At 46.1% G+C, this 22,067-nt stretch overlaps 2 protein-coding genes across 2 annotated transcripts in view; one reads left to right on the forward strand and one right to left on the reverse strand.

Annotated features, from left to right (window-relative positions):
• Window positions 1-14,227, reverse strand: part of Wdr93 (WD repeat domain 93) — a 33,040-nt gene extending 18,813 nt beyond the window's left edge. The window contains exons 1-6 of the mRNA XM_050153971.1: window positions 14,090-14,227; window positions 10,032-10,369; window positions 9,280-9,472; window positions 7,641-7,705; window positions 3,335-3,413; window positions 509-624 (exon numbers count right to left, since the gene is read on the reverse strand). Of these exons, the coding sequence (XP_050009928.1) occupies window positions 509-624; window positions 3,335-3,413; window positions 7,641-7,705; window positions 9,280-9,472; window positions 10,032-10,331 (753 nt within the window). The 5' untranslated portion in view covers window positions 10,332-10,369; window positions 14,090-14,227. The remainder of the gene's footprint in view (window positions 1-508; window positions 625-3,334; window positions 3,414-7,640; window positions 7,706-9,279; window positions 9,473-10,031; window positions 10,370-14,089) is intronic.
• A 75-nt stretch (window positions 14,228-14,302) lies between these two features.
• On the forward strand, window positions 14,303-20,975 carry Pex11a (peroxisomal biogenesis factor 11 alpha). Its single transcript, XM_050154074.1, has 3 exons — window positions 14,303-14,478; window positions 16,777-16,892; window positions 19,063-20,975. The coding sequence occupies exons 1-3, from the start codon at window positions 14,423-14,425 to the stop codon at window positions 19,629-19,631; spliced, it is 741 nt and encodes a 246-aa protein (XP_050010031.1). The 5' UTR covers window positions 14,303-14,422; the 3' UTR covers window positions 19,632-20,975.
• Window positions 20,976-22,067: the final 1,092 nt, after the last annotated feature.

A 22,067-nucleotide genomic window follows, 5' to 3' on the forward strand; every position in this document is an offset into this window, starting at 1 on the left:
AAAAAAAAAAAAAAACAAGTGAATAGCCAGGCAGTGGAGGCAGATACCTTTAATTCCAGCACTCAGGATCTCTGAGTTCTAGGCCAGCCTGATCTATAAAGAGAGTTCCAGGACAGCCAGGGCTATACAGAAAAACCTTGTCTGTATTACTACACTCTGGGAGACCCTGAGTGGACCACAAAATCTTCAAGGATCACTTCAGACCAGGAGAGGGAAAGTTATCTGTGGGGCAGAAATCAGAACAACCCCCCATCCCCCGTGAAAGAATTGCCTGTGTGCCGTCTCAGGGGTAGCAAGTCTAAGTCAAGAGGGACCCTGAAACTCGGGCTCCTCAAGATACCTCTATTGACAAATATTCTGTCTAAAGTAAGTCAGTTCTGGAGACAGTCACTGTTCTTGCTCTCATCTGTCAAGCCTTTCAGTGGCCTTGCTATTTCCACGGGGGATTTAGGGTAGATTTGGGCTAAGGGCGGAGAGAAAAGCAGTGATTGAAAAAGCTGTGTCCTACCAGTTGTAGCTGCTTGGTTTTTTTCTTTGGATTTTGAGCAGACTGTGGGTACTCCATTTCCTTTATCCAAGTCTCCTTGGGCAATTTATACACTTCCAGCCAAATATCCCCAGCTCCTGCGTTGGGAAACCAAACAAGCAAGCGTTAAGAAACTGCTAGCAGGCGAGTTTCAGCTGAAGAAGGTGTGTTTTCTCGGAAGTGCTGGCCTGCAGAGCCAGAACCTTTGCAGCAGGCACCCATGGAAGAGAGGCTTGCACCAACTGAAGCACTGGCTATGGCCAGCCTTCACTAACCGAGCAACGTTTGCATGGAGAGCTGACTCCTTACGCCACTGCTATCTAATGGAATCGATGTTCTCCCACAACACTGACACAATGCATTTTTAATCAAACTGTCTTTTTTGCCAAGTCCCCTGATTTCTGTGCTGCAAACAGTCAGTTCTACTGGCAGTCTGCCCTAGTGTTGACATTGCCACCTAGGGAAGGAAGGTGGCACATCTGAGCACAGTAAGAGAGTCTTGGAGCAATGGAAAGGTTGGAATTCTTTCAGCCAACCTTTGAGATGATGATCTATGGGCGGCTATTGGGCCTTGTCCCAGTGCAAGGCCCAGTTGGGAGAGGTTTCTCTCCCACGGACTGGGGTCCTGCCTCAATGTTCCATTAAGAACACAGCCATCTGGACACTTTAACATCACTCTTCCAGTTTCCAGAACCATGATGGAATAAATGCCTATCATTCTAAGCTGCCCACTTTGTGGTACTTTGTTGTGATAGCCCAAGAACATGACTGCATGTATGTTTGTACATCATGTATGTGCCTGGTACCTGCAGAGGCCAAAAGAGGGTGCCAGATCCTCTGGAACTAGTGTTACATATGGTTGTTCGCTACCATATCAATACTGGGAATCCAACCTGGGTCCTCCGGAAGAGGATCCAGTGCTTTTAACTGCTGAGCCATCTCTCAGGCCCCTACTATGCCCTAAATTTTCTAAAATCTCAAATCTCTATCTTCCTCAAGCATTTAGCATCTGAGGGCCCGTAGGGGACAAAAAAAAGTATAAATTCAGACTCATATAAAATACGTTCAAATATTTAAAAGCTGAAAATCAAACTACCAAACATTTGAATAAAATATATTCTGTTTACACAGGCATAACTGCAGCCGGCAAGATGGGCTACAGGGGCTAAGACTGGCGGATAATCTCAGATATCTTAATTCTTCTTAAAGTTTTACCTGCCAGATCTCTGAGTTTGAGGCCAGCCTGGTCTAAGGAGTGAATCCCAGGACAGCCAAAGCTACACAGAGAAATGCTGCCTCAAAATACAAAGAACAAAACAAAAAAGTTTACCCACCAATCTTAGCACCCTCTACACACGTCACAGTTGTGTGGCTTGGTGTTCTTATGGGGCTCCTAACAGTGGGAACGGAGCTGTTTCTGATTCTTTTGCCTGCTTTTGGGACCCCCTTCATCCTACTGGGTTGCCTTGTCAAGCCTTAACAAGGGGAGGTGCCTTGTCCTTATTGAACTTGGTATACTTGTCTGGTTACATCCCTGGGAAGCCTGCCTTTTTCTGAAGGGAAACGGAGGAGGAGTGGATCTAGGGGAGAGAAGAGACCGTGAGGAAAGGAAACTGGTCAGGATGTAATATATGAGAGAAGAGTTTAAAAAAAAAGAAGGAAAGAAACAAGACAAAAAAGATATCTGTATCTTCTCAAAGCTGCTCCCCACATGTCTAATTATTACAGCAGTGGTTTCAGCAGAAGACCACACGATCTTTGATACTCCTCCTCGGGAGACACCTACATCACCTTCCTCTGAATGCTGTCTGGACTTAGGGACTTGCTCCTTGAAGAGGATAAAAAAGAGCTAGGTAGACCCAGAGTGACAGCTACTCTGGAGGGTAGGGTATAAGGATTGCTTTGCTTGTGCACAGGATTTTGGAGCCAGTGTGGAGGAACCTGTGAGCTAGGCTAAGATGAGCAAAAGCAAGTCAGCTGGGACCCTACAGTTCCTGAGACAGTGTGCTAGTTTCCCCTAAATCCCAGCCTCGGCTGGGCCATGAGAAAAAAGGTAGACACCCTGAAGTGAAGGGCACCCAACTTGCTACTTGGTTGATTCTTCTGGAAAATGTCAAGATAATGGAAACCATGCAATGACCAAGAAGCTGTCACAGGAGTACACTAGGGGGACATGTGACTCCATGCGATATTGTATCTTTGCCTAAAACAAGGAGAAAAAAATAACAAGAAAAAAAAAGCTGAAGCGATGGGAAACCCGGCCAGTAGGGGCTAGTCAGTGATCAAGTACCATTGTTACTGGCTTTGTGTCCACACTCACGCCATAGGGTAAATGGAGGCTAGTGAAGAATATGGAGGAACTATGTCTGGCTTTGCTACTGTTCTGGTTTTATTTTTAAGGCTTTATTTATTTCCTGTGTATGAGTGTTTCGTCTCCAGGTATGTCTGTACACCACCTGTGTGCAGTGCCCAAAAGAGGGTGTCAGATCTCCTGAAACTGGAGTTACAGACGGTTGTAAGCTGTCATGGGGATGCTGGGAATCAAGCCCTGGGCCTCTGGAAGAGCAGCCAGTGCTCTCAAATGATGAGCCATCTCTCCAGCCCTTGCATTTTTTTTTTTAAATTGAAAGTTATTTATTTTGTTTGTTTGTTTTTTTGAGTCAGGGTTTCACTATGTAGCCTTACACGCATGATCCTTCTACCTGAGCCTCCCTGGTGCCACCACACATATCTAAATCTAGAATTAGTCCTAAATAAAAGGAAGAGACACAGATCAGAACCTCCCTCACAGCTTTTGGGTGAGCTTGCCTTGGAAGAGGAATGCAGCGTAGTCCCCGGTCTGAGAGAGCTCTGTCTTTACACAGCTGCTTTGCTTGCTGGCATCATCCTGAAAAGAAGAGATGCCGAGAGAGTGAGGGCCAGCTGCTACAGGAGAGGAGCATATGGCAGGGGTTCCTGTGGGGCACACCGGGACAGGGGTCCTCAGAAGCCTGCCATGGTGTGGTGCCGCCCATCATTTTGCCTTCCCCATCTCTGCCCAGGAACGGGACAAGATAGCATGTGAAGAAATGGGACTTGCTGTAGACACCGTTCCTCGTGGGTCATGGGATGCCATCTGATGTGGTTTGCAAACCCTAAAGTCAATTCAGTTTAGTCAAGGTGAGATCTCTACGATACTGAACACTGGTGCTTGTTGGACATGCCTCAAGCTGGAATAGAGCAGAAGCTGGGTGTAGCCTTGGAATAAAGCTCCTCCAATCTGGGGCCAACTAAGAGAGGCTGGGGGATGGGTATGCTACCTTGGAGGAGCTTGAGAGCTACTAATAAAATAAGGTGGATAGACTAGTTTTATTGGTGAGCCCCTTAATTTGTTTAAAGAGCAAACAATTTTTATTTATGTATCTCAATATCTATCAATTTACAGCAGAGATTTTGCAAACCTACAAAATGAAAGTGGCATGACCAGCCCCCATGTGGCTCTCATGATGCTCCACTGTACCCGTACCAGGCTCATTTGGGCTACAGCGTAGCTCCACTGTGACACAAAAATGCGCAATCGTGACCCCATAATACAGCACTGTTACCTCAAAATGCTGACTTGTGCCAACACAATGCTTCATGACGACATTACAATGATGCATTGTGACATCTCAACTCTCCATTCTGCAATCTTAACGCTGTTTGTGATGTCACAGTGCTCCACTGTAGACATAATATTGTACTGTGCCACCACAATGCTGAATTGTGACAAGATAATGTTCTATTGTGTCATTAGAATGTTTCATTGAGACATCACAGAGCTAAATTGTGTAATCAGAATGCTGCACTGTGGCATTATGTCCATTGTGTGATGACAATATCGTTTTTGTGTTATAATGATCTACCATATAACACAAGTTTGCATTTAGACATAATAATTCTGCATTGTGCCATTACAATATTCAATTTTGTCACCACACTGCTGCATTGTGATGTTTTAATCTCCACTGTGATATCACATTGCATCCCAACTGATGTCATATTACTTAACTGTGCTGTCACAATGTTGCACTGGACAATTTGTGATGTAAGGTACATTAAAATGCTTTCTTGAACCATCAAAATGATGCATTGTGACATCACTGTCATACACTGTGACATCACAATGATGTGCTGTGACATCACTATCATGACTGTGACATCACAATGATGTGTTGTGACATCACTGTCCTGCACTGTGACATCACAATGATGTGTTGTGACATCACTATCCTGCACTGTGACATCACAATGATGTGCTGTGACATCACTATTATGACTGTGACATCACAATGATGTGTTGTGACATCACTGTCCTGCACTGTGACATCACAATGATGTGTTGTGACATCACTATCCTGCACTGTAACATCACAATGATGTGTTGTGACATCACTATCATGACTGTAACATCACAAAGATGCATTGTGACATCACTGTCCTGCACTGTGACATCACAATGATATGTTGTGACATCACTATCCTGTACTGTAACATCACAAAGATGCATTGTGACATCACTGTCCTGCACTGTGACATCACAATGATGCGTTGTGACATCGCTATCCTGAGCTGTAACATCACAATGATGCGTTGTGACGTCACTGTCCTGCGCTGTGACATCACAGTGATGCACTGTTCTGCACTACAAACAATATTACGTTGTGAGTCCACAAAGCTCCACCATGCCACTGGAATGCCCATTGTAGCATTACACTCCACTGTGACAATTTCCATTGTGTCATGATGTTGCATTGTGGCGTCACAATTTTAGTTGTATTTATTACCGTCCAAACCCAAGAAATTGCTAATTTTTATTTAAGTTCCCCTAATGAATTCCTAATGAAAGCTAATTACTAGTCAGTTTTTCAGTTTCCTCAGTTGCCTCAGTGAGGATATTAATATCTTTCACAATTGCTATGTTCAGATCACAATCAAAAGAAAGCCCATCAGGCACTATGGTGCACACCTTTAATCCAGAGGCATGCTGATCTCTCCAAGTTCAAAGCTGACCTGGTCTACATAGCACATTCTAGACCAGGCAGGGCGACATAGGGAGACCCTCTTTCAAAACACAAAAACAAATGACCAACAAAAACTCCAAAGTCCATGGGCCTGGAAAGACAGTTTAGCTGGCAAAGGGCTTGCCATGCAAGCACGAAGACCCGAGTTTGGATCCCCAGCATTCGTGTAAAATTTGGATATAAATTGTCAAAACATAAAGTTAATGATGATGACGATGAGTTGGGGAAGGCAGTGTGTGCCTCTTATCCCTGTGCTGGGGAGGCGGAGAAAAGAAGACCCCAAGCTTGCTTCTCCAGGTGGTCAAATCAGTGAGCTACACACAGAGTTAGTGAGAGCCTGTGCCAAACTAAGGTGGAGAGTGGTTGAGGAAGACACTAGAAGTTGTCCTCTGGCCTCCACATGGGTGCATGCCCATCTGCACATATATGTATACACATATGAACACACACAAGTCAAACTGCACTTTAAAACCTGCAATTACTATAGTTTTGAGAACTTATTAATGAAAAAAATACTGAGAAGTATAGTTCTTTCTGAATGTCACAGTGGAGATACCAACTCCTGAAAGTCATCTTCTGACCTCCACATGTGTGCAGTGACTCTGCTCTCTCTCTCTCTCTCTCTCTCTCTCTCTCTCTCTCTCTCTCTCTCTCACACACACACACACACACACACACACACACACGTGTACACACACAAAATCAACTTCTGCTATTTTCCATTCCATGATATTTGCATATGTACATATATGTATATATATTAATGTGTGTATCTGTAAGAGTATATGCCATGTGTGGTGTGGGTGCCCAAGGAGGCTAGAAGAAGGTGTCATATCCCTGGGCTGCCGTTTCAGGGTGGCCTGATGTACGGACTGGGAAGAGCAGCAGGCACTCTTGCTGGCTAAGTCACCTCTCCAGCCCTTGCATTTGAATCCTTCAACTCCTGCTGTGCCTGGGGCATTTTTATGGCCCAGTTCTAAGGTTCTGGAAGTTGACGACATACTCTCACATCCCTTAGTGAGATCGTATCTGTCCCCAAACAAAACTTCCATCCCATCTCCCTGACTGTTGTGAGTCTCCAACAGCTTCACAGAGCCTGGCAAGCATCACCTGACTGCTCAGTTACCATAGCAGCCGGCATTTCCCAGACAAGAATCCATGGCGGTTGTAGACTAGAGTTTCAGCGGAGTCTTTCTTGGCATGGGATTCATTTCCTTGCTCCTCCAAAGATTCTGCTCCCTTTTTTGCTTCTCTGTCCTTGAGTAGTTCTGGGTTAGTCACTGCCATTTCTACACTGTACTCTGGGACTGTCCCCATCTTACTGCCTGACCAGAAAGCCAGCTAAAAGAAAGGCTTTAAAAAAAAATCTAGGATAGACAGTTATTATTAAAAGTAATTTAAAAATTTCTAGAGGTTGCAACACCCATAGGTTTGAGATTTTTCTGCCCCACAATGGAGGTGTTTGCAACAACCATCTGGGAAAGAGAGTTCATCTCAAGTACAACCCCAATGCCATCTGGGACCAGAGAAACTGGTAGCAGCCCACATGGCGTCCATTGGAGTAAGATTGGTCTTTAAAAGTGGAACACAATTTTTAAGGACCATATGTCTCAGGAGATCATAAAAGCCATGACGGGATAAAGCAGGCGCTTTATTACCGAAAGAGGGGGGTTTGTTTCCCCTGCCCTGCCCTGCCTTCCTCTCCCACCTTCTCTTGACAACTATTATGGATGCCCATTTTAAACAAGTCACATGAATTAAAAACTTAAATGCAGGGAAAAAAAAGCAATTTTAAAATTGTGTGTGTGTTTGTCACAGTGAGAACTGAAGTCAGAACTCAACTTTTGGGAGCCTGTTCTCTCCTTCTGCCACATAGGTCCTAAGAACGCAGGTCATCGGGCATCAGGCTCTGCAGCAAGCACCTTACCCCTGAGCCATCTTGGTCCCATTTGGTTTTAGTATAGCTTGATTTGCTGCAGCTTCATACATCCTGGATACAAGCCTTTATCAGTGAGTGCCTTGCGTTGCCTACTTGATGTTTCCCAGCCAAAGGTGAAAGAACAGGGACTCACCATTTCATTGATGGCTTTGATGAGAAGAAGACTGTCTTTATACAAGTAAAACAATCTCACAATGCCTGAAACAGGAACATAAGAGACTGTGAGCCCAGGAAGCCAGGTGGGGTCGGGACATAGTCTCTGCCTCTAAGCTCACTGCCCCATGCGGCCTATACTGCTCTGATCCCCCAGCAGTCCCCTTGAGATTCTCAGTCTTCTTTCCCGCCCAGACCCCTCCTGCCTAGCTAGTGTTACCCACATTTCCTGGAGGTCTCCTGTAAGCAGGCCAGTCACAGCACTCCCAGCCCCTTCTTCACGCTGCCACCCAGCTGTTTGCTGGGTTCATAAGCTCCTTTGACAGAAAGGATTATCCCTCACCGTTCCATGAGCCTTAACCCCCTAGGCTCCTCGTGCAATTAATGCTGTTGAGTTCAGGATGCAATTGTCACCTACAGTGACTTCTTACCTCCCTCCCTCCCTTTCTTCCTTTTTTCTTTTCTTTCTATCTTTCTATCTTTTTTTTTTTTTTACTTTTTACGTTTATTTAGGAAGTTATTCATAACCTGCCTTTGCACCCATGATACAAACTGACCACATAGAGGTGTTTGGCCCACTGTGGGTGAATCTAATCCATCCTAATAAAGATTCATGGGACAGGTATTCTGTGACACTGTACAAGGGTCCCCAAGGCAGTCTGCCTTCAGATTCATCAAAAGAAGATAACACAGACATGAAACTATCTGTATAAGGGATCATAATGAATATGGCTTTTCCTTTATCCCAAAGACCCTGTGTCTTGCCCAGCCAGATATCCTGCAGGTATCTCAAATCTGTGGGTTCAGATGGACTTTTTCAATTCACATGACCCGAAACCTTATTCTCCTATCATTCTTACTAAGCTCATCCAGGTATCCAACGCAGGAAGGAACCTTCACTGCCTGTGCTGCCCAGTATGCCTCCTTTACCACAAATAGGTTTATTGTTAAGTCTTTTTGGTAGGAAGGGTAATTGAGATAGGCTCTCATGTAATTCAGCATGGTCGAAAACTACGTAATGGAGGATGACCTTGAACTCCCGATCCTCTTGCTTCTTCTGCCGTGGAGTTTCAGGTTGTATGTATGAGTGGCTACGCATCACCTCATCTACTGTATTCCCCTTTCCATTTTAAGAAATTAAAATTTTTTTATCAGAACTTATTTATTATGAGAAGGGCACTCATGCCACACAGGCATGTGATGGTCAGAGGACAACTTGCAGGAGCCAGGTGAGTCCTAGGGCCCAAAGCACAGCACGACAGCGAGGCAATCCTACCAGCCCTCTCATTTCATTTCTAAGTTTTTTGTTTGGAGCTAATTTTATTCTTAGAGGAAAGGTGCAAAAACAGAACCGACACTCCCGTGTATCTTCCACCTCACTTCAGCTAAATCCACAGCTTGGACCATCACAGAACAATTTTTCCTTTATTGACCCATCCTGGCTCAGACCTTCAGATTTCTTCAGATTTTCTCTCTTAAATGAAAACATCAGTCCTTCCCATAAGTCCCCCCTCACTCTTCTCTCTCTCTCTCTCCACCCATACTTGAAAAAGAAATTAAACTGAATACCAGTCTACAAGTACTTATAAATTAATCTAAAAATGAAGAAAAACAAATACCTATTTCATCCACAGGAACAATAAGTACTTCATTGCCCAGATCCGTGGCCCAGATGGAAACAACATCAACCTTAAACTTTTCCCAAACATACATTCTTTTGAAATTGTGCAGATTATAGATGGAGAATCCTTTGACTCCTCCAACAAACAGATAGTCTTGTGAAACAGCCATGCCGCCAGGCCTTTTGCTGAGCTGGGGAAGCACAGACACAAAAGGACCAAACTGAGTCTTTCCAGCTGTCGATGCCATCGAGCAATCTGAGCTAACTTTTCAAAGAGAGCTCATCGTAGGCACAGCATCGCCAAATGCATGCCTGTTGAAAATGCTTGCCATAAGCATTTCCCTTTGGGGGGCAGTAGCCAGGGAAAACAAAAGTTGAGACTAGATAGATATTCTGAACGTAAGCACGCCTACAGGTCCTCTGCTGTATTAAATCTAGTGTCCTGTGGGAAGAACAACATCTGAGCCACTGACAGGCCTCAACTGCCAAGCATGGAGGGGGCCTGATACATTAATGAAGCTTTTCAGTGTCAATAACACAGCACAAAGGGCCTTAGTGCAGTCAGCTAACCATAACACCCCACTGCCCGCAGGCCACTGCCAGCTTTTTTTCTTTTACCAAAAGCAGCATGCCTACTAGCTATCAAAAATGCACATGTGCTGTTCATAGAGCTCAGTAGGAATTCCTCCCTTCCCTGAACCAGGCATTTCCATTAACATTGAAATGAAAACCAGGCACCCTCGTTCATACCTGGATCTCTGTGACTGGAGGGTAGACAGTGGGCTGGACACGGTTTTTCTCAGTTTCCCGGACAGCTTCTGTCTCTTGGATAATTTCCCACGAGTGGTCAAACAGCTGGTTCACTAGCTTGTTGATCATTCGGTAAGGCTGAGGCAGGGAGTCCAGCTCTTGATCCACGTCCCTGAAGACAAAATCCTTTTCATCATCCTTAGGCCAGTCTGCCTCTGTTGGAGAGGGAATCTCCAGTGGTCCCTTGGCAAACACAGACAGCCTGACTTTCTGAGCCTGACTTCCTTTGGAGGATGACATCTCAACAGGTGGCAGTGAGAGCTTCTGGGAACTCCAAGCTGAGAAGCAAAGCGAGAGGAGAGACTTTGAGAAGAAGGTAAATAAGAAGCCAGGCTGTCTCAGACGACTTCCTTATGTATCCTAGGATTGCTACCACATTCCCGGGATATGGTCTTCATAGTCACGTGGGCATCGGAAGGGACAGGTACTTCCAGACTAACCCATGATGATGTGGAAGAATTCGTCATTCTGTTGTCCTTCTTCTCCTCCTGATATTGTAACTATCTTGTGTTCTAAACTGAACCCACTTACAGCCAATACCTTTCCCTGGTTGTCTGCCTTTGCAGATGGCTCTGGTTAAGCCACTGAGTCTCCCTCTTTCTCTCTCCTCAGGACCAGTCAGATGCAGCTTAACACTTCCAATCTTGGTGGCGTAATGTGTTCCCTCATCAGGAGCTTTGTGGGTCCCATGCCCCATGTCCTGCATCTGTGAACTTCTTCAAGAGTCTACAGAACTATCTCGGGCATGGAAAGACTACTGACTAAAAAACCTGCAAAATCAGAATAATTAGATATTTCTAAAGTAGTTATAACTTAGCATCTCTTCTCTATATTTCTGTATGAAGTAGAAGACTACGGGAAGGGAAAAAATAATCTGTATTTCAAAAGCTTAAAAGTTGTGTACCATTCTGTGTAAAAGAGATTTCAAATGTTAATTACATTTTCCTACTTATTTGTGTGTGTGTGCTCACATATGCACATACACATGTGTGCCATAGTGCATGTGTGGTCTGGTGGATAGGTATGACTCCCATAGACCCCCATGTGTTTGAATGTTGGCCCATAAGGAGTAGCATTACTAGGAGGTTTGGTCTTGTTGGAGTAGGTGTGACTTTGTTAGAGAAAGTGTGTCACTGTAGGGGCGGGTTTTGAGGTCTCATATATGTTCAAGCTATGGCCAGTACACAATCACTCCTGCTATCTGCAGATTAAGATGGAGAACTCTCAGCTTCTTCTCTAGCACCACGTCTGCCATGTCTCCCATGATGATAATGGACTAAACCGCTGAAACTGTGCGCCCAATTAAATGTTTTTCTTTGTAAGAGTTGCCATGGTCACGGTGTCTCCTCACAGTGATAGAAACCCAAACTAAGATATATGAGAGTTCAGGGAACAACCCCGAGGAGTTGGTTCTCTCCATCCTCACGAGTCCTAGAAACTGAGCTCAGTCATTAGGCTTGGCGACAAGTGCCTTTACCCACTCAACCATCGTGCCAGCCTGTCATGGCTTTAAAAAGCATTTGATGACAAAATTATGAGACATTTTAAGATGCTTAACTCAGGGCAGCATGGTCTTCTGTTGATAAAGTGGCTGTGGTCTATGGGGGTCCTATAAAGACCCTGCTGCCATCATGGTCTTTCCCTACATGCTGGAGTGCATATACGATGATGCTTCCAGCATGTGATGGACAAGGCTAGTTGATACTGGGGCAAGGACCACTTGAGGGCGTTAGTGAGGACAGTCAGCTAAACTCACACAGAGCAGGGACTACTGTGGTTTCTTTAACTAGCTAGACTAGACAATCTCATAAGTCACAAGCAGTGGATAGAGCATTCAGAAGGGTCTAGACTTGCTAGTGGGAAACATAAGCCCAAGAGGGAATTGTTGCATCAGAATCACACACACGAAATGATGTATTAGAATGTAGAAGGCCAAACAACCTTTAACAAACTTTATCTCAAAGCCGGGCAGTGGTGGCGCACGCCTTTAATTCCAGCACTTGGGAGGCAGAGGCAGGCGGATCTCTGTGAGTTTGAGACCAGCCTGGTCTACAAGAGCTAGTTCCAGGACAGGCTCCAAAACCACAGAGAAACCCTGTCTCGAAAAACCAAAANAAAAACAAAAAAAAAAAAAAAAAAAAAAAAAAAAAAAAACTATCTCAGAGCAAAGATTAAACGGAGAGAGAGAACTTATTCATGGGTTGGAAGATTCATTTTGTTAAAATGTCAGTTCTCCCTACATTGACTATATATTTGTTATAACCCATATGATAATCCAAGCTGGCATTTTAAAAAAGAAATTAGAAAGCAACTTGATAGGGCTGGAGAGATGACTTTGCAGTAAAGAATGTTTGCTATTTTTCAAGAGGACCCAAGTTAAGTTCCTACACCCACTTCAAGTGGCTCATAGCTCCCCAGTAATTCCCATTCCAGGGGCTCCAATGCTCTCTTCTGGCCTCTGAGGGCACCAGCATATACAAGGCATACATGTATGTGCATGAACACACACACACACACACACACACACATACACAATTAAAGATAAAAATAAATCTTTAAGAAAAAAGAAAAAGCGAAGCCATGATGTGGGATGTCTTTCCATATGCTGTGAATATGTGCTGCTTTTATTGGTTGATGAATAAAGCTGCTTTGGCCTATGACAGGGCAGAATAAAGATAAGCAGGAAATCCAAGCAGAGAGACAGGGAGAAAGAAGGCAGAGTCGGAGAGGTGCCAGCAGACACCAGAGGAGTAAGAAGCCAGTGTATTGCCAGTCACTGGCATGTGGTGATATTCAGATTATTAGAAATGGGTTAATTTATATTATAATAAGTTCATTTGTAGTGGCTTAGGGCTAGCCACTAAGAAGCCTGCGCCATCGGTTAACAGAATATAACTAATATTAAACCTCCAAATGATTATTTCAAAAGTGGCTGTGGGGACTGATGGGTGGGAGAGAAACCGTTTCAGCCTTCAAGTCTTAGGGATAGGTCTGGGGCAGGTAATAAAAATAAGAAAAGCAGAAAAGGGGAAAGCCACCTTATTTCGTGGCTATAGAGAACAATCTTATAAAATTAGTTGCAAGCGGCTACTTGCAGAGCCTTGGGTCTTCTCACTGGCTCTCTGAAGCTCCAGCCCCACCCTCTCTCACCACGTGGCTGCTTAGCGACCTCCACTGTGAATAAGCACAGCTTTCTCTCTTCTTCATCTCTCTATACCTGGACACTTCTGAGATTTACACTTTGCCTGCCCTGTTGTTTTTCTTTCAAATGCTCAATAAAATCGCCTTCCAGTCTCCTCCCTAGTCTAACCCACAAAAGGGAGCCTTGATGTCTCTGGAAAGAGTGCCAGCCAAGGGAGGGCTGTGCACTGTGGCCCAGGTCCCTGCAGGGATCAGTGAGGTGAGGTACAGCTGTCTAGAGAAGTGTCACTGAGAGGTCCCGGCAGAGATGCTTTCAGAGAAGACTGGCAACTCCCACGTTACCCCATCCTGAGAAAACACCTCTGGGGGATCCTCTAAGAAGGCAGGGTGACATGACTGAGTCTGTGTTTGAGCAGAATACGCCCACCCTAGCCATCGGAGTCAAGGATGAGAGGAAATAATGGGAAATGAGAGAAGCAAACAGAAAAACAGGGAAGGGTGAAGTGAAGATTACAAAATAAGTAAGGCCCCATTTTCCAGTTCCACAGAACCAATGATCAGCAGCGCGATATCACTACGATCTTCTTCGCCTGCACTTTGTTCATGTTGAGCCTTTTAGGATTCCCTCAGGAAAGAATCATTCGGGTTTCAATACTCCTAATAGAAAATTCTCTCACTTTTCCCCACTCTCCAGCTAGAAATACCCTTTAGGACTGGCTTATCTCTGTCAGGCGACAGAGATAAACCACATCAGGCCAGACACAGGGAAATGAGGACGCCTGCGGTCTCCAAAAGAAGACTTCGGGGTCCTCCACCTGAGAAGACCATTCAGCGTTCCAGGTGGGGTTCATGGGTACCTGAGCACAACGGGACGCCCGAGGCAGGGAGCGGATTGACCCACTCAGTGCCTCCACCTGGAAACGAGGCAGGAGGAAGCCACTCTACAGCTGAACTGGCGAGACGTAGCTTTGCTCGCGGCTTGGCATCGCCTTAGTAACTACTACTTCCGGTCCCCACCGGAAACCTAAAAAGCCGCGCTTCCGAAGGTACATGTCCGCCCCCGTGTGGGCGGAGAGAACCGGTTCCGCCCACTCCACGGCTGCCCTGACCCCGGCTGTCCCCTGGGACCCGAGGCGCCCCAGAGGTCCCACGAGTGAGCCGGGTGCCACGCGTGGCCGTGGGTGGGAGCCATGGACGCCTTCATCCGCTTCACCAATCAGAGCCAGGGCCGGGACCGACTTTTCAGGTGAGTCGGGTGCCGTCGGCCTCCACCCCTGTCCGGTCCGGACCCAAGATTTCCTCCTCTCCAGGGCTCGGAGAAGGAGATAACAGCCCTGTAAATCGTGACACGAGGACGCGGCCAGCTCCCACTTGAGGGAGTTGGGACCCGAGTCCCTCCTCCTCCGAAATCCAGTGGGGCTGTGCGCGCCCGCCACCTCGGTGACAGCAGCCTATGATAGCAGCTTATCTTCTGACTTGCCCCCAGAGAGGGAAACTGAGTCCCCAACGCGCAACATCTTTCCTAGAGATTTCTTTTCGAGAGAAACTTTGGGTTTCTTTTGTACCTAAGGAAGCAGAACCCCTGCGGCTTGGAGCGCCAGATGAAGTACTCATGGAAAGACAGTTGTATCTTCTTTATTTTCCACTTGGGCTCAGCCTGTGTCTTGGAGACAGAGTGTTAAGAAGCGTTGTAAACTGTAAGAAGTACAGTGGAAAAAAAAATTTGGTCGATACCTCCAAAGTACATGGTGTGGTTTTGAAAGCACCCATGAGTGTTTGAAACTAATCCCCCTTTATTTTTGTTTTAAAAGAGAAATTTGTCTGAGTGGTGCTCAGTGACCATTTAAAAGAAAAGGAAAAATAAATAAATAAATAAATAAATAAATAAATAGCAGTTTTTATTTAACAGCCCTTTCCAGGTGTTTGTGTTCAACCTCTAATGTACACTAAACGTAGAAGAAAACAGGAGACCAACTGTAGAGCTCCTCAATGCAGCCCCGTGGAGGAGACACTTTAACCTCCCAATTTCACATCTAGGGAAACTGAAGCAGGAGGTTAAGAAGAACGGAACTGCAGAGCCGAGAGATGCAGGTCCACACGGTCCACTCTAGCGCCCGCCTCTTAACTTAGTTGTGCTGTATTGCGTCTGACTTGATAGGTTCTCAAAATGATTGAAGATATACATGCTCTACCAAAAGTCAAAACACAGAATTCTAGTGTGCCCAGAATGTACCCTGCCATGCCTTTTAATAAAATAGTAATTTTGGATGTAGGTGGACAACAAAATTTTGCTTCCCAACCCTTTTAAGGATCTGTGTAACCATAAACTGCTAGCATTCCTAAAATAATGCCTTGGTTTCAGACCCCCTCCTGTTAGACCAAATCTGAGAGAGGAGGATGTATTGACATGCGCAGTTTGAGCCCTTTGGCCAGAAGTGGCTTCTGTCTTCTACTCTCCCTTCTTGACTTCACTACCCAGAAGTAGCTCATCATCATACTATTCTGGGGAGGATTTATTTATTTATTTTGGGAGAATCTCACTCTGTGGCCTAGACTGCCACCACAATCCCCTTGTCTCAGCCTTCTGAGCGCTGGAATTGTAGGCACGAGCACCAGCCCTGTGCCAGTTTTGCTGAGAAGAACATTGATACCCTACAGGGACTCCGGTGCAGTTCTAAGACAGCAGGGACCAACCAGCACCTACTGATCTTCGTTTGTTGTTGTTCTTTGTTTTGTTTGAGACAGGGTTGCACTCTGTAGGCCTGATTGTCCTGGAATTCTGTATATAGTCCAGGCTGGTTATGACTACCTTCCTCTACCTCCTGAATGCTGGGAATAAAGGTGTGCACTAACTACCACACCTGGCCCAGAGCCTGCCTGCTTTTATTAAGTAGGCTGCAGATGCATTTGGATGTTTGTGATTCTAATTTATGGTATTCGTGGCCATGTCATTGTTATTGTTACCATTGTTGGTGTGAAAATAATCACTGTATTGAATGTGCACTATTATTAAACAGCTGTATGTAAAATACTAGTTGGTTTGAAGGACAAACACTATAGGTGCTGATTTGTAGATTGGTGTGTCTTTGGTCCTTTAGTCTTAAAAACTAAATATGGAGACTGGTTTTTGAGATTGTGTCCTGTCATAGAAATAGTAAGTTTAAACTATGTGGTAGAAACGATCATTTTGGAAATCGGATCTACCCAGGGGCAGATAGCGAATTTGGACCTTCATGGAGCTGAGAGACATCTCTGTGCAGCTTTACATGACATCCATCTTCCTGTGCCAGCAAAGGGCTTTAGAGTCCTCTTTCCTAACCTTTGTGTTACATTTCCATTGCATGTTCACCCTTTGGCCCTCCTGTGCAAGAACTATTGCAGAATGTTGCTTTTGTAAGAGCTGCAACATAAGAAACCGTCCCAGAAATTTGGCCTCAGCACGATGTTTCTCTTTGCTTTTAGAGCATATATTCCTCCTTCCCTTTATGAATCAAATTTTATTTGCTTTGTAAACCATTTTCCTCATTTTTTTTTTCCATTTCAGAGCCACTCAACACGCATGCATGTTGCTTAGATATTTGTTAGAGTCTAGAGCTGGCAAAGAGGCGGTGGTAACGAAGCTCAAGAGGTTGGAGTCCAGTGTGAGCACTGGCCGTAAATGTAAGTACCTGTCTCTCAAGGGACGGTGGCTTCTGGTTTAAAATCCTTAGCCTCGGCCCCTGGAATTGACAACGTGCTTTCAAGGTCTCCATTTCCACTCGCCCAAGTCTTCGGTGCAGCTGGCAGTAGTCCTGCTGGGGATCCAGAAAAGGCTGAATGCTTTGCCGTGGGCCGTTCACAGATGTCTCCCTCTGGTCGCATTTGATGCCATACCGTAGCCTCCTGCATAATCTTAGCCGGTGGGGCACACGGTGTGCTGGTTCACTTCAGTTCTAAGAGTGTCTTGGCAGTGTCCACATGAGCTTCAGTCTAGCATGACCCCTGCAGTTCTGTAGACCAGGACAGCCATATCCTAGAGCACATGCCTTTTCCTCCTCCTCCAGTGAGGATCCGTGGGGGACCCGAATGGGTACATTCTCTTAGTTTGTCAGGTAGCTCCACATAAAGTCAAAGAGTGATGGCAGGGGTTTTCACCCATGGCTACACCCTCATATCAGTCATCCTGGGAGTGCCCATGCTTCTTATAACAGTTGCATGCCTGACTCCATTGTGTGATGCAAAGCAGATGTTGCGACAGTAGATGAGCAGATATATTAGGATGAGATGTTCGAGTACCTACTTAATAAGTGAGCATTCCTCAGCTTTATGGGAGAGATAAAATAACATAAGTCATATTTAGTGCCAAATATGATGGCTGGGAAAAAAATATTTTGAAGGAGGTAGGATTTGAGGTGTGGCTGGAGAGACAAAGGACTCTGAAAGGGAGGTTTCCCCTAGCAGAGGCTCAGGGCTGCTAGGTGCTAACTGTCCCGGAGCGTCAGTGTCAACCCCAAAACCTGATTTGGCAGAGAGAGAAGACTTAGTCAACAAAGTTGGGTAAGATTTCTGGTTGTCTTTGAAGGCTAAGATTAGAAATTCTGTAATGAATTCTCCAGAATGTCATTGCTGAGGTGTCCCCTAGAGTTTCACTAGTCTTGAGAGGCCAGAAGGTACTTACCCAGTGTCATTCAGCCAGCTGGCCCACGAGCTGGAATGAGAACCCGAAGCCCCGGTTTTGAAACAGTCATTTCAACTGCTCTGTGCTAGTTAAAATAATGTCAAGTGCTCTTCTGAGATTGTGTTTGGAGGGTAGCTGTTTCTGGGCAGTACCTAAGTCAAATAACCTATCTCTGGGTGCCCAGGAAATACAGATGACCCCCAATTGACTAATGTATGCTTATATAAGGGCACACAATTGCAGTGGTTGGGTAGTTCATCTAGGTGCTCCCTGTGAGTCCTGATCACCATAACCCCTCAGTCCTACCATTTCTCTGTGTTCTTCATCCATAGTGAGAGGAAGATGAACTAGAATGACCCTCAAATGATACTGCTGCTTTGCCTAAGGCAGCCTTTTGATGGTGTCTTAGTCACTGTTCTGTTGCTGTGAAGAGACACCATGAGCAAGGCAACCGTTATATAGGACAGAATTTAATTTGGGACTCGCTTACAGTTGCAGGGACTTAGTCCATGGTCATCATGGACAGGAGCATGGCGGCAGGCCATGTGATAATGGAGAGTAGCTAAGAGCCACACCTTGATCTATAGGCCAAGAGAGAGAACGGGGGAAAGAGAAGAAGAGAGAGAGAAACAGAGACTTTGGACTGGGCCTGGGCCTGGGATGGGCTTTTGAAACCTGAATGCCCACCCCTAGTGACACTTCTTCCAACAAGGCCACCCTTCCTGATCCTTCTAATACTGTCAAAGAGTTCTACTCCCTGGTGACTAAGCATTCAATTATGAACCTGTGGGGGTGGGCAGCATTCTTATTTAAAGCACCACAAATGTGAAATCAAATGTGTAAGAACGTTAAGCCTGGAACTCGTATTAAGTACTCTTGCTTCTAAAGTGTAGAGGTTAATACTCAAACACAGTAACACACACCCATGATTAACCTGGTCTGGAGTATCCTGGAAATGAACATTAAGGCACACCTTGGAATGGGGGTGTCAAATCGTAAAGGTCACTATCTTTTAGGCTTTTCAGGATCACGGTAGGGCTCCTTCTTTCCTCAGCTAGGACTGTGAGCCTCAACTGCAATCAGCTGCTAAGTTCTAAATCCTTAACTCGTCACGGGGCTTCTGCCTCCCATTAAGAACTAATTAAGTACTGATTCTGTGGCTTCTTTTCACAGGGTTCAGACTGGGCAACGTGGTTCACGCCATCCAGGCAACAGAACAGAGCATCCAAGTCACGGACCTAGTGCCCCGCTTCTGCCTTACGCTAGCCAACCTGAACCGCGTGGTTTATTACATCTGTGACACTGTCCTGTGGGTGCAGAGTGTGGGTCTGACCTCTGGAGTCAACAGAGAGAGATGGCAAGTGTGGGCGACCCGCCACTACTACTACTTCCTCCTGCTGAGCCTGGCCCGCGATCTGTATGAGATCTTGCTGCAGATGGAACGAGTGGCCCGGGACAGGGCCAAGAGAGAGAAGTCATCCCGGGACCCTCCTGGGTACAGCGTGGTCACTGAAGACACCGACTGGCTCCAGTCCTTTCTCCTACTTCTATTCCGGTCTCTGAAGCGGCATCCTCCCTTGCTCCTAGACACAGTGAAGAACTTGTGTGACATCCTCATCCCTCTGAATCACCTCGGGATCTACAAATCCAATCTCGGTGTCGTGGGACTGGGAGGTCTTGTGTCCTCCCTGGCCGGGCTCATCACCATAGTGTATCCTCAGTTGAAACTTAAGACCCACTAGGTGTTTGGAGGCTTGAAGGCTAACAGCTTAGTGGAGCAGGGTCTCCCTGTGCTTAATTGTTTAATCATGTGAGAAGTGGGGCCAACAGTGGCGCGTGCAGACCGATACTTTCTTTATATGCTGCAGTAACTTCAGGATTTCTGAGTATTTTCCCTTCAGCTAACATTACTGAGTATTTTTATATGCGTCGTAAGAGCTTAATGTTTGCTGAATGAATAAAAATGGAAAGGAAAGAAATCATAGAAGACCCAAAGAAACTAGAACTGTGGATTGGTTTGTATGGGTCCTTGATTTCATCAGAACGGGAGCATGGCACTCCTGGCTCTGGTTAAGGCCTCCCTTTCCCTCCCATCTGTTATTCCGACCCCTGACCCCACAGGTGTCCGTGTGGGATGGAGGGGAGCTGGGCTTGGAGCCTCCTAACCTGTTGGCCCTGGCCGTTGCTGCAGTGTGTCCTTACTGTGTCCAGAGGTAGACTCAGGGAAGCGTCAGCACCCTCGGGGTCTAAGTTGTGTCTGGGTGCAATGCTCAGGTAATGAATGCTGCAGGTCAGCGAGGTGCAGCAGAGGAGACGGACGTGAAAGTGGGTGGAAGGTCACTGTGGTGCCTGTTACAAAGTCCGCGACAGATAAGGAAACTGACACTAGCAAAACTGAAGTCAGAGGTTCGTCCTGGTTCTTTCCAAGGTGATTCCTCTACCATCTCATAACCGTCAGCAGCATTTCCAGGCTCAAGAGTCCTTTGCCTTTTGCCCCTTGACACGCCCTACCCCCCAACACACATACACATTCCAGGCCTGGAACTTTCACTGATGGTTTCTGTCCTAGTCTGTGAAAAGAAAATCTACTTAGCCAGATTGATTTTATTGAAAGCTACATAACAGTTGGGGCAATTCCACAATAATTTTCATCAAAATGTGAGAATTAAAAATTTCCTGTCTTTGAATGTAAGAATGTCAGTTTTCTGTGATAAATCAGGTTTACTCAGGACAGAGGGGTGGGGGAGGGGGGAGCGGGGATGGGAAAGAGCAGTAGGGCCAGTGAAGAGTACATGGGCACACCGAGTCCCCGCCACCAGGCGGGCCGTGACAGCACCTATAAAGCCATATAAAACCATCATTTAAATGGAAATGAGAACCACGTACTGAATAACCGCTTCCTGTGAATGTGATGAAGGTCCTTGAAAAGGACTCGGGTCCTTGACTCTCTATGTTTAAAATGAGTGATGGGAGAAAAGTTTGGGGGAATCCGAGAGAAACTAGAGTGGCTAAAACGACAAATATGTCTAAGTAGCTACTTGTACTGTAACATCGATTATGTCTAATAAATTTCTAAGCAGAGTTGACTCACGCATCTGTGAATGTGTCTGGGATTGGAGTGTAGAGTAAGGCAGTGAGCAGATGATCCAGTCTGAGGAAGCTCGAGGCTGGCAGGTGCAGGCTGGGAGGACGGCACAGGGACTATGGATGTCAAAGCTCTTGGTTGAAAGGTTCCCTTACACACTGTCCAGACCGTCCCTGCCAAGGTGCTCCACCGTAGCCTGGCCATGGCTGGCTAGCTTCTTCCTGGAGAAGCCTGCCTTGAGTTCATAGCAGTGTTTTGCAGATATCAGTTTTGGTCCTTGGGTCTTACACAGTGGAGAGGATGGTGGGCGGGTTGGGAACTACTATCTCTAGAGTCTAAACTCCAACTCCATAGGGCCCTGCTATCTCATCCTTGTATCGTTCCCCTCAACTAACCTCTCCTCCTGGGTCCACAGTCTTGAGGGGCTGCACAGACCAGCTCATTTACGCTGAGCAGTGCTGCTGGGGGCTGGCTCCACAAGTGTCTGAGTGTCCTGTTCAGCTTGGGGACCCACCTGTGCACAGACTGGCCAGGATTCCTGGGCTCCTGCAGTGGAGGGAAGGGGCCAGCATGAGATAGCTCAGTGCCTTCCCATCCCCAGTACTGCTGGAGAACTGCCCCTTCCTCCTCCCCCATTAGGATCTGCTTGGCTCTTTCCCTTCTCACCTCTCACCCACTTTCTAGAATCCCAGTGGAAGCAGTCAAAGGACCAGCTTTGTCAGCAGAGCTGTTAGGCACAGAGCCCTCTAGCCCCTCTGGCCCAGAGCCACCACCCGAGAAGGCAGACTGCCCTTTAACCTGGGCCGCGTCCAGACGGGAGCCTTCCGGATCATTTGTCCTGGACCTTGAAGTGAGAGCAGAGGCCACTTCACACACGTGCGTCCCTCCTTCGCCACAGCTGTCTTACAGCCTAAAGGCTCAGACCAAGGTTGATAAGTATCAAAGGCTTCCTTATCCATTACCTCTTTTGGAAGCTCCTCACTCCACATTCCTCCCTTTCCTGACATCTGTTCCCTGGTTTATTACACGGAGGATAAAATTTACTACCAGAGAGATATCTGTATCTATTTCTCATATCCTTATTTTTTATTAC

This window comes from Alexandromys fortis, unplaced genomic scaffold, assembly GCF_014885135.2.
Source record: "Alexandromys fortis isolate MF-2015 unplaced genomic scaffold, M_Fortis_MF-2015_v1.1 scaffold_86, whole genome shotgun sequence".
Lineage (NCBI taxonomy): Eukaryota > Metazoa > Chordata > Mammalia > Rodentia > Cricetidae > Alexandromys > Alexandromys fortis.

Coding starts and splice junctions, on each gene's coding strand:
- Pex11a (XM_050154074.1), top strand. CDS start 14,423: ATGGACGCCTTCATCCGCTTCACCAATCAGAGCCAGGGCCGGGACCGA. Junction 14,479..16,776: donor GGCCGGGACCGACTTTTCAG/GTGAGTCGGGTG, acceptor TTTCCATTTCAG/AGCCACTCAACACGCATGCA. Junction 16,893..19,062: donor TGTGAGCACTGGCCGTAAAT/GTAAGTACCTGT, acceptor TTCTTTTCACAG/GGTTCAGACTGGGCAACGTG.